This window comes from Berghia stephanieae, chromosome 2 (assembly GCF_034508935.2).
Source record: "Berghia stephanieae isolate SIO BIC M18660-M18661 chromosome 2, UCSD_Bste_1.3, whole genome shotgun sequence".
NCBI lineage: Eukaryota > Metazoa > Mollusca > Gastropoda > Nudibranchia > Aeolidiidae > Berghia > Berghia stephanieae.
In genome coordinates, this window is record NC_088361.1 from 66,624,003 (window position 1) to 66,637,211 (window position 13,209).

Below are 13,209 nucleotides of genomic sequence, written 5' to 3' on the forward strand. Positions count from 1 at the left end.
TGTCTAGGTGTATTAGTTCAAAGCGCATTTCCAAGGATTTACCATACTCAATGAATTTCACAATATTTAATTTAATTTATTCCTCCGGCACACCATATCGACCATACATCCATTTCGTACAGTAGGTACCGATCGCTGTTTGGAGTCTTTTTGTATTAAAGCTCTTTACAATACCCGTCATTGCTTATAAGATAAGAATACATTCACACCTGAGTCAAGTGCCTTACACACGGACTTAACGTCTGGATCACAATTTTCAACAATCACTGTCACTCATTCGGCCATTGACAAGGCTTGATTTTGTGACAAGAGACACCGTACCACTGAGCGACCGAACAAATAATCACCATCTGCGCCATCGTCATCATCATCATTATCATCATCCTCATCACAGCCGTAACAGCCAGCAATACACAATCATCATCTTCGGGTCCGGTCTATCCGTGTGGGGGGTGGGGGTGGAACCTGCTAAAGTATTTCATTTTTTAAAAACAGAAACACGATAATAATCATCATCATCATCGTCATCCATTGTCGTCGGCATCGTTATCATCGTGTCCGGGCAATCCGTGGGTGTCTGGGTGTGGAACCTGCTAAATATTATTATTATCTACCTACCTAATAAAAACACACCATTCTTGTTCATTTATTTTTCAAATAATGAAATGAAAGGCACGACCTTTTCCCGCACACACAAGAGGCGATGACGACCAGTGACAAATTATGGGAGGTGGGGGCGGCCGACAACTTTTGGCGCGACATAAATATGAAATGTTAAGGTGACAGCGGGATGATGGTGGTGTGGGAGGGGGGGGGGTCTCAACCCTTCACCATCAACAACTGATGGCGTGTGTGTGTGTGTGTGTGTGTGTGTGTGTGTGTGTGTGTGTGTGATGCGACGACGATCATAATCAAGGCTGCCAGACAGCCAGATTTCTTCTTGCCCAAGTAGTCAAATTGACCCCAAATAGCCAAAGACCACAAGCATTCTGACTCCCTTGAAAAACTCATTGGTTTTGATTAACAAAACAATCGACTACAGTTGGATAAACTTATCTTTTCATTTTTTAAAAAATAAAAGATTTTTTAAAAAAATGAATAATAATAGAAAAGCGTTTCTTAGTAACCAATTTTGAACTTGGCCATCTGGCAGCCCCCATCATAACCAGCTGCAGTCAAGCCAGCCACAGACATAAGAGAGGGAGGGGTATGTGAAGTTTCCTGTGGCAAACGAGATGCTCGTATTTTTTTTTTTCAAACGAATCACTGCTCGATGACGTCACTGACTCGAAACCCGCTCGAAACCGACTCGATTTTAGAGGACTCGATCGAAAACCCGCTCGATTTGATCGTTTCAAACTCGACCCAGCACTATCTGCTTCTCCCAACCAAAATGAGGTATACACAGTAGTAATGTCACCAACTTGATACATTGGTAGCCTGGATGTAGAATTAAAAAAAAAAGTAAGTGTTTTTTAAAAATTCTTTGTGGACGATTTGCTAATAAAATGTACAACCACTTGCTTTGAGTTGACTGCAAGCTAATGGTGCCTGTTCATCAAGATTTAGGTGGTATGTTAAAATTAAACATAACATAACCACTTCAAAAGCAAGAGCAAGTTTCCATGCAAAAGTTGAAAGTTCACAGGGTCAAAATTGAAACGAAAGCGAAAGTTGACTGGCCGTGGTTGTTTCGAATCATTCTTGGCAGTCACTAAATGTTCTCAGTTCATTACTTTAACAGAAAACGCATTTCTCCAGAACGGTAGCCATTCGTTGTGAATTGAGACTAAGCAATCAGTTCTAAATTAATATTGAAAGTTATTGAAAGACCCATGGCATGAGATGAAAAGATGGCATCTCAATTTCGGATTCCGATGATTCACCAATTTACCAAACCGACTCAGCCGACTGTAATCGCAAGCATTATTAAATTGAACAAGTTTTGCTCCTTGGCCTTGATGAATATACCAGGGAAAAGGGGTTTTAGTAATGATCGCAAAACTGTTAAAAATAAGGTTATCATTCCAAAACGAATCGAAGATGCAAGAATAAAACGTCCCTCATTTCCAAATCAGATTTCACAAAATGTTGCTCGAGTCGGTACACCAAACCAAGAACAAGACTATATGCCTGATGAAGTTGATGAACTTGATTATGTTGCTCATTCCATCACCACCTACGGATCTAAACATTCTGCTTTCAAAGCAGAGATGGAAAAAACGAAGTGAGTGCATTACAGACAGACACATGAATTATTGTAAGGTAGAGGCTAGGGCCTAGGGGGAGCAAGATTTTGGTCTCCCTATCCAAAATTGGCCTATTTGGCTAGGGAGACCAAGATTTTGGTCTCCAGGCGTAAGCGTAAATATGTATTTTCGTTGATAGAACTGTTTCTTTATGTTGAAGAGGCGAGTTTTTTCTTCTTTTATTTATTGCTTGCCCGTTTATTTTTGTTGCTGTTCTTGCTTTTTATTTTGTTTTTTTGGCTCTTTATAATCGCGCCTCCCCCACCCCACACCAAAAAATGTCACAAAAGAGATTGCAAGTTATCGGCCGGTCGCCCACACAAAATTTAATTAAATTTTTAAAAAACAATATTTTTAGATTTTTGCTAGGTCAACCGTGTATTCCTTAATAGAACTGCTTCTTCATGTTGTGGATTTTTTTTGGTGTGTTTTTTTTTGTTTTGTTGTTGTTTATTTTCTTTTGTTTTCATTTTGGGTTGTATTTTTCTTAATTTTATTTATTTCTTTCTTATATATTGGTTTGTTTTTAGGCCTTGTAGCTAACATTATTATCATACACCTACCCTCCCCCCCCTTACGAAATTTATTTTTGTACTCTTCTTTTTTAAATTTCAATTTCGGCATGATAGACCGCGATTTTGGCCTCCCGAGTAAAGTCGGCGGCTTTTTCTTTTTTGATCTCGTATCATGGTCTCCTTTCAGGGCCTTGTCTCCCTTGCACCCAACATCTCGGTTGTGTGTGGATCGCCCCCACAGGCTTCCATAATATACAATAAACAATTCAGACTCAACGTACAACTAAATTCTGTGAACAGAGAAACTCCCTCCCTCTCCCCGCCGCCCTCTTTTTTTTTTCTTTTCTTCTTTTCATTGACCTTATTGAAAAAACTCTTCTCAAATGAACTTATCGCAGACTCGGTCTCAGATCCAACGAACCAGTGGTATAGGCAGACTCACTTTTTAAAAATGTCCCTATTTTCTACTGAGACATTCAGTTGAACTTCAAAAAAAAAAAAGAAGAAAGATCTGCTGTAGGCGTCAGCTCACAAGAAACACGATGAAGTGGAGACTACCTCAGGCCTCATCCTACCATGCGTAAGGGGTGGGGCAGGGTCAGTGTCATTTAATATTAGATAATAGTGCATGCAGATCTCGGTCCACGGATAGAAATTATAAAACTATGATGGGGGAAGGTGGGGGGCACAAACGACGAACGTGTTGGGCGCAGGGGAGACCATGATACGAGATCAAAGAGAAAAAGCCCCAGCACTTGGATGATGTTTTTAGAACTATCTTATTTTCTTCCTTTTTACCGACACTGATGTGATCTAAACGTGTTGCGAGCGCCATAAAACCCTTTACAAACAAAGGCTTTGTATTCATCGTTGTACTGCATTGTACTCAACAGTTCCATTGTTTTGCGTCGGAAGACCAAAATCGTGTCTTCCTATCAAAAATCTAAAAATATTGTTAAAAAATAAAAATTAAATTTTGTGTGGGCAACCGGCTGATAACTTGCAATCTCTTCTCTGACATTTTTTTAGTGTGGGTGGGGAGGGGTGATTATTACCTAAAAAATACCCCCCCCCCCTTTTTTTTTTTTTAAATTTAAAAAGTAGAAAAAAGAAAGAAAGAACAGCAACAAAACCAAACAGGCAAGCCATGAATAAAAAAAAACAAACTCGCCTCTTTAACATAAAGAAACAGTTCTATAAACGAAAAATACGGTTTTACGCCGAGGGGCCAAAATCTTGGTCTCCCTAGCCAAAACGAGCCATTTTGGCTAGGGAGACCAAGATTTTGGTCTCCCTAGCCAAAATCGACCAATATGGTTAGGGAGACCAAAATCTTGGTCTCCCTAGACACTTCCATTATTGTAATTGTATACAAAAAAAAAACAACAACAAAAAATAAACAATCTCTCTCAATTTCTCTTATTCTTATATGCAGTGCCGATGTTCAGCTTCTCTGTCTTGATATTATGGGCAAGGGCAATGCCACTATTACCAGTACTCACTCGGTAGTTTTAGAAAACGTCATTGTTGCCAATGTGGAGTAAGGTGAGAATAGTGCACCTTTGGGACCAATTTCCGGCCATACCAATATAGTAGCTATCAAGACCCTCCACTGTTTTGCACAGCAATTTCATGAGGGCGCTTCCTTATATGACGTCCTTGTCAGTGCTGAGGAGAGGGTCCATAAATTATTCTTGGCCTTGAGACAGACCACAAAAACATAATAAAGTGAACCATCATAAATTCCAAAATCGGCCCTTTTCAAGGCCACCAAATCATCAAGATTGATTAACCTTGTTAATATCTGGCATTTTCTCATTTGTTTCCCTTTCATCTCTTTAAATGACTGAAATATCGACATCATGCTTATATTGACATTTTACCATGGTCCCGACGATGTCGATATATCCGTCCTCTTCTGTGTATAATAATTCATGTAATTTTGTTCAAGTTCTACAATATTGTTTTAAAGCATTCGCTATCCTTAGAAACTTCCTGAAGAAAGGGAATGCTTGAAACAATATTGTAGAACTTGAACAAAATTACATTTGAATTATTTTATGCATAGCTCCTTTTTTAAAGAAATTGAGCACTATAGTTTCAAAATATATATTATAATATATGTAATCCTGATCAGCAATCAGGTAGTCTGAGGTTTGATATTTGGTCAAGGAATGCTGATTACTGGGGGATGATTCTTTTATTGTACAGTGCAGAGCGGATATACAATTGAAAGAATGATATTGGAGAGAGAGAGAGAGAGAGAGAGAGAGAGAGAGAGAGAGAGAGAGAGAGAGAGAGAGAGAGAGAGAGAGAGAGAGAGAGAGAGAGAGAGAGAGAGAGAGCAGCAGGTCAATAGCTTAGCTAGGCCTATGTATAAATGGGTAAATAAGTAGACGAATAGATACAATAACAGATGACAACGAAAGATAGCTAGAAAGATAGAAAATAAGTAGATAACCATTAGTTGGAGGGATAGATGAATAGTAGAAAGATGGATGGATAGATATCTAGATTGATAGAGTTGTGCTAGTAGTAGTAGTAGAAGTAGGGCGTTCTGAGAAAACTCTGTGGGGGTCTTCACCCACCTGGAGTATCCCATAATTGTGCAATAGGATGTCCCTAACCTGATTTGTTTGGGGGTGATGCGTGAGGATAAAATGTGATGCTGCATCTCCTGCTTCCTGGCATTGCGAAGCCTCATCACAATGATATCATTGCTGACTGTTTGTAACCTTGTTATTTGTTGTGACCAATCATGATTTAATTTTTAGTATCAGAGATACATCACAAACACGTCCTGCATATATCTCAATGACAATCAATTTAATAAATGGAAAACATTCCATTCAGGTAGACAACGGTGTGAAAGGAGCTTTCATAAAGCAGTCTTAATGAATTTGTTTATTAATTGCGCTTGCTAGAAATGCGATTTTAGTGGAAATATTGAGATGCATGCCTATGTACCAAATTTTGAATCACATTTTATTGCAAATCAAGTCGATTACTGCAGGTTTGTCTGAGGAAGAGGCAGGATATGAGAGGGGTGTTTTTGATAAATAAAAATTGTTGTTATGTGCATATGGAATAAAAATAATTATTAATTCATCCTTATTGGTGCCTACCTTTTCTCCTTGTGGAATTAAATTTTTAAAATTAATATAATAAATTTTGATATATTTTTTAATTTTATAAACCTTCACTGCGGTATTGCAAAGATCAGTGATTGAATGGGATCCATTGCCCAAATATTCAATCTCATTCCTGTAACACATGAATCTGAATGTTTCCTGACCTCCCATAGTGGGCAGGGAGGTACATATTGTGTCTTCTATCCCCCTATGTCTGTTTTCCAACATACTTACTGTCTTTGTCTTGGAATGAGATTACTTGGTTTTGTCCTGGCCCTGGCCGGATACCCTGGCTGGGAGGGAAACAGTCAAATGTATAGTTAGTTTTGAGAGATGATATTTTAAAAAATTGTAAATCATCTCTCTGTTATGCACTGTGTTATGTTTTGTTTATGTATTATATGCTTTGTAAACATTTGAGTGTATTCCTCTTAGTGGGGACCTGTGCCTGTGTCTGGATGAGACTTTTAGGTGATCTCAAACTAAGTACACTGATAGTGTACTCTTGGAATCTACATCTGTTGCCTATTTGAACCAATTCCCCTTTGTCTGCCTTATTCTTGGATGCTTTAATTGAAATACTAGAGCTTTTTACTATCCCATTTTCTCCTTTTTACTGGCGCTGATATGACCTTAATGTGTTGCAAGCGCTGTAAAACCCTTAAAAACAAAACAAAAACAGAATCTGAATGTTACTCAAAGTTGACTCCATTCTGAGTATTTGTTTTCGAGGGCTGAGTAAGTCGTTGAATGTAACAGCCATTGTTGGTGTTTGGGCTGAAGAATTTTGATAATCTTCGCTTGAAGGGGTCTAAATCTGTTATGTTCAGGCATGATTTGGGAAGAACATTCCAGTCTTTGATAGTGGGGGTGCAAATGAAAATTTGAAGATGTTTGAGTTTACAGATTGGTGTTTCTGGTTTTTCTTTGTGCTTGAATTTCGTTGTATGCCTAGTTGTTCTAGTCTTCCTTGAGAAAGACATTTTACACAACTTTCCTTGTCTGGTTAAAAGAGAATGTTTCTTTTATGCATGCTATTATATTAACCACAAATTGTGATGATTCCAACTATTTTTAATATTCACATCAATATCTTTTTACACTTTATAGGCACCTTAAGAAACAATGCACATATTGGTGCTTAGTTTCTTAGTTTACTTCGGCCCTTCACTCCGGCTGGAGCATAGTAGACTATCAATGAACCCCCTCCACCTTGTCCGGCTTTTTAACATCTTCTCAGTTTCTCTCCATGTTAAGCCTTCAGTTTTTGGATTCTCCATCAATACTCTTCTCCCGCTAATTCTAGGCGGCCCTCTCTTCCTCATTCTTTGCGGGTTCCATGTAAGAGCCTGCCTGGTAGTCTTTGTTGCAGGTCGTTTCAGGGTGCGGCCAAGCCATTTCCAAGTCCTCATCTTAATTTCTACTTCTATTTCTTCTTGGCCTGTCATATCCCCGTAGATCTGCATTTCTAATTTTGTCATGCCATTTACTTTATAGTATTCTTCTCATACTGGTGTTGATGAAGGACTCTATTTTATGACTTGTGTTCTTATTCAAGCGCCATGTTTCTGAGTCATATTGTAATACCAATTTCACATTGGTGTAGCGGGTGGTTGGATGGGAGCATCACCCTTGAATCATATACTTATGATGTTCGCATGGGTGTACGATCCGATAGTGATGTCGTTTCTTCTTCTCTTTACTAGCCTATCCTGCTTCTTTGGTTTGTGATTGTATTTTTGACAGGGGATATTTTTTTTTCTTCTGTAAATCTTCTGCCTGTTTGTTCTTGGTTATTTATAATTTAGCTTATGATATCTTTAGGTTATGATTTTGATTTACATTTGTACTATTTTTGTTGGATTGCTTGTTTTCTTGTTTCAGCGGTCTCTCATATAACCTCAATTGTGTTGGAAGAGACCTAAAGCAACAAACAAACAAAAAAAAAAAATCACATTGGTGTTGAAAATTTTAATCTTTGTTTTCCTTCGTATTTCTCTGGAAGACCAGAATTCTTTTAACGCGATAAAGGCTGCTCTTGCTTTACCTATCCTAGCTGTAACATCTCTCTCTCTCTGTCCCTCCCTTTTTATCTATTATGCTACCAAGATATGTAAAGGCCTCGGCTTCATCAGACTGTTATCAATCACTAGTTTCTCGATATAAGTAGTATTTATTTTCAATAGTTTAGTTTTCTTGATATTGATATTCAGTCCTGTGTTGCAGGAGAAATCTTGTGGTCTATTCGTTTTGTCTTGCATTTGTTTAAAATTGTGTGATAGAAGAGCAAGATCATCAGCAAAGTCAAGATAATCTAGCTGCATCAAGAGACTCCATTAGATTCCATTGTTTGTTGGGTTTTTTTTTTCTTCTATGGTGGATTCTTCATCCAGTCTATTGCTAACAAGAAAAGCATTGGTGACATCCCTGTCTTACTCCCGTCTTGACTTCAAAACAGTCAGATAGCTGCCCTCTATGAAGTATCCTGCATGTCATGCCTTTCTATGTGTTTTTGATTATTATGGTGATTTTGTCAGGAATGCTGGTGTGTTTGAGGAGCTTCTATATAGTTTCTCTGTCCGGGACCATCAAATGCTTTTTCAAAGTCAATAAAATTTATGTATAGTGGTGAATTCCATTTGATTGATTGTTCGTTTCCTTAATTACTGAATTTAATATTATTTAATTTTTTGTTTGTCATTGTTTATCATGATATGACCTTTTCTCCCATCTTTTTTGCTTCTATATTACCATTTTAATTGTTTTTGTTGTAGGCCAGAGAAGGGTTTTCAAGCCTTGATTGTTTTGTATTATCTTTTTTGAAGATATTTACATCATTCAAATTTGTCATCATTGATTGTTTTAATAATCCGATTTTACTGAAAATGATAATATTTACTCATCCTCTTTGTTCCAGGGACCTCTTGAAACTGAACTCATTTGTGAGAGCAAAGACATTGGGAAACAAACATTTTAAGACAGTGAAGAGTCCAAACTTATTGACTTGGGCATGTAAGGAGCAGATTCGTTTTCTTCATGAAACTGATCCTGAATTATGGTCAGTGCAAGAACTGGCTGAGAAATTTCCTGTGTCTGAATTCAGTGTTAGGAAGATAATAAAATCACGTGTGAGATTACATAGGCTGGTAGATATCAAAGAGCATGACCTGTTTGTAAAACAGAATTGGGAAAAGTTTCTCAATTCACTTTTGTCAAATTCATATAATCCCTCAAATAATGACGAGTTTATTAGAGATATACTATCTAATATTGGCAGTAAAGAAAACTTGTACAACACTTTTCCTCTAGAAAGTGACTTGAATTCAAGACAGGTGTCAGTTATGCAAAGAACCAGAAAACTTGGAGTATTTTCATCTCTTGTGAAAGACGAGATTGAAAAGAAAGAATTTAAGCATCATATTTTGTGTAAAAATCACCAAGAAGATCTAGATGAGTTAAAAAATATTTTGGGTAAAATCAAACAAATTCTTACAGAATCAGAAGTGGATTTCAAAAGTTCTGTGGAAAAAGATAAGCAATCAAAGTTTGAAGAGAATTTGGGGAAAAGGAAACTTTCATCTGAAGTCAACGGAACTCATTTTATTCGAATTGCTTCTTCAAATAGTGAGGAGAAAGCCAGTGTATACCCTCGTGTGGTAGATGGATGTGTTTATGATGAAAATGGCGATTTTTTGTATAGAATTCCGTAGTGATATAGTGGCATAGATATTATTGTATATAATACTGTGCTTACAGAATTTGTTACCAATATATCCTGAATTTTCATGTTGCAACTGCTTTAGATTAGATTACTTTTACCTTGTCACTTTGTAAATTGACTCTATTCATTCAAGAACCCATTCAAAACAGAAATAAGGTCTTGTGATTCGTTACATTTATAGCATGGTCTTTCATAACTGGAGGATACCTGTTTCAACAAAGACCTGCTGTGCTTATTTTTGAAAAACTTATTTATTATTTTTCTTTTATTTATGGATCATTATCTGACAATTTTCAGTGGCAATAACAATTATTCTGAAATTAATTTTTTTCCACTTCAGAGACTGGAATTTAAAAAAAATTCTTCCTCAAGAACCGTTTTAATGTTCTTTTTTATATATAATAAAAAAAAAAATGATATCAATTGATGAATAAAATAAATATTAATGAAAGGACAAAAAAAAAATCTTTTTTTTTTTCCCAAGGTGGCAGCATTTTTCCAGGCAAGGACATTATTTTCTTTTAAAAATATGTATTTCCATCCTTCCTGATCATCATCGTTATACAGGACTTATTGGAAGTAAAGATAAGAAATGATCATTCAGAGACATAAGGGGCCATTGACCTGAGAGGTATCCCAGTTTCTAAAGCACTTTACCGACAATTGCTTGCTACCTGTGGAAAGGATGCTAGTCATCTTTCTGCCAGATCTATCAGACCTAGCTACCAAATCACTGCTATGTGGACAGGGGGAGAGGTTGGCGGTCAGAATCATGACTTATACAGATAGAAAATGGATTAAATATTTAAAAAAAGTCTTGTTGTTAGCATCACCCCCCCCCCCCGCCCACCTTTGTTTTATGTTTTTAAGGGTTTTACGGCGCTTGCAACACATTTAGGTATATCAGCGCCAGTAAAAAGGAAGAAAATGGGATAGTAAACAGTTCTAGAATTACAATTAAAGCAAACAAGAAAAAGTAAGACATAGGGTAACTGGGAACAAATAGGGATCAGATGTAGATTCCAAGAGCACACCACCAATGTACTTAGTTTGAGATCACGTCTCATCCGGACACAAGCACGAAATCCAACAAAGAGGAATACACTCAAATGCTTATATCATACATTCAAAATAACAAATATAATAATACATAACAGAGAGATGATTTACAAGGAAAAAAATATCATCTCCCAAAAAATAACTATGCATTTGCCGGTTTCCCTCCCAGCTAGGACTCCTGCCAGGGCCAAGACAAAACCAAGTAATCTCATTCCAGGACAAAGACAGAATGCATGTTGGAAAACAGATATAAGGGGATAGAAGACACAGTATGTAACCCCCTGCCCACTATGGGAGGTCAGGAACCCCACCCAGTCTCCCCCTTTAGAATAGTAACAGAATCAAGAAAAACGAGGATGTTGTAATAGTTTAAATATAGGTGTCCAATAAGGAGCTCTTTATTATTAGCATTTAATTGCCCCCATGTCTTATGTCTTCTGTCATCTGATGGTAGATTGATTGGTATACAGGTCTGGCTAGGTGGGGTCATTTATTTGACCTCCCATGGTGGGCAGGAGGTTACTTGCTGTGTCTTCTATCCTCCCTCTGTTTTCTGAGTTATTCTTTCTCTTCCGTCTTGGAATGAAATTACTTGGTTTGGTCCTGGCTCTCTGGGAGGTAAACAGTCAAATGCATGGTCTTAATTTTGGGAGATAATATTTTTTCCTTGTAAATAATCTCTCGGTTATATAATGATGGTTAGATTTTTTTGTTTTGAATATATCTTGTAAACATATGAATGTATTCATCTTAGTGGGTTTTTGTGCTGGTGTCTGGATGAGACTTTTATGTGATCTCAAACTAAGTACATTGATGGTATGGTCTTGGAATCTGCATCTGTTCCTTCTCTTAACAGAAATATTATATCTGTTTCAATTTTGATGAGGGATCCAAACTTGCACCCAGACTACGTGCACATATTTGCAGGTTTGGTGGTCAAACACATTTATGAGCTTGATTTAACATTGTTGTAACGAACAACATGTATATTGGTTTGAGAGTATATTTCCATTACAACAAGTCTGACTTTCAAATATGCACACGGATATTGAAGAGACAACATTCTGTCAAAGCAAGAAATGTAGCTCAACGACGCTTACTCAAGAGAGGACATTTCTGATAAACTAATAATGAAATTAGAGGATAAAATTAACAAAACTTTGATTTGTTATTATTCATTTTTATTGAGAAAGACATCGCTGACATTACATATATATCCATTAGAGATGAACAGAATTCAGTGGGTCATTAAAATAATCAACTTTTCACAGGGCGATTTGAGTTGAATAAAAATAAAAGCTTAAAACAAGGCTTAACAAATTAGTGCTACAATTCACAGGACATTTATCAACTCTTTACTTTTAAACAAATCTTTTGTGTTGAAAAAGATAAAAGATATTTCATAACATTATTTTATAATTTTATAAAGACAGAAATCAAGTTGATGCATTTGTGTGAAAAAAAAAAAAAGATTTGTGCCCCAGAAGAGTTTTTTTCTTTTGGAAGAATAAGTGTAGATCCTACATGGTCTTCAGCACGCTCCAAAACCATATAAAATTATTCATGGTTCATAGTATTTTCTAAAATGATGATAGCACTAGCACTGCAAAACTCCTACCAAAAAAAACAAAAACAAGCAAAACAATTTTGTCTCAGTAAGTTGAAGGTTTTACAATGTTGCCTCGACATATGAACTACGTATGTAGTAATATAAAACAGCAAAGTTTGTTTTTATTAAACTAGAGGTATAAACTAATAAAATTCACTCAACAAACTCAAAAATTTTTTGGGCCCAATAAGGTTTTGTTTGTTTTGTTTTTAAGAGTTTTACGGCGCTTGCAACAGATTAAGGCTAAGGTCATATCAGCGCAAGTAAAAAGGGATAAAATGGGTTAGTAAAAAGTTTTAGAATTACAAGTAAACTACCCAAGAAAAGGTAAGACAAAGGGGAATTGGTTCAAATAGAGAAAAGAAGTAGATTCCAAGAGCACACTATCAAAGTACTTAGTTTGAGATCACCTATGTCTCATTCAGACACAAGCACAGGTACCCACTAAGAGGAATACACTCAAATGTTTATAAATCATATGTAATATGTAAACAAAACATAATGCACTGCATAACAGAGAGATGATGATTTACAAGACAAAAAGTATCGATCTCTCAAAACTAACTATACATTTGACTGTTTCCCTCCCAGCTAGGGCATCCGGCCAGGGCCAGGACAAAACCAAGTAATCTCATTCCAAGACAAAGACAGAATGCATGTTGGAAAACAAATAAAGGGGGATAGAAGACACGGTAAGTGACCCCCTGCCCACTATAGGCCAATAAGGCTAATGTGCCAATCGGAAATGCCATTAATGGGGATGATCAAGTCATAACTAAATACAAAAATGATGAAAGGGAATGTGGTAAATGCTTTGAATATAATGCTACCATACATATCATAAATGTGATGTAAGACATAAAGACATCCCAAATACTTGTCTTTACTTTGACTGCATTATTGACTTTGCTGCTTTCATCTTAGT

At 36.7% G+C, this 13,209-nt stretch overlaps 1 protein-coding gene across 1 annotated transcript; it reads left to right on the forward strand.

Moving 5' to 3' along the window:
• Window positions 1–1,646: 1,646 nt before the first annotated feature.
• Window positions 1,647–10,068, forward strand: LOC144965371 (uncharacterized). The gene is made up of 2 exons (XM_078900630.1): window positions 1,647–2,227; window positions 8,813–10,068. Exons 1-2 carry the CDS (start codon window positions 1,854–1,856, stop codon window positions 9,603–9,605), a joined length of 1,167 nt encoding a protein of 388 aa, XP_078756756.1. The 5' UTR covers window positions 1,647–1,853; the 3' UTR covers window positions 9,606–10,068.
• Window positions 10,069–13,209: the final 3,141 nt, after the last annotated feature.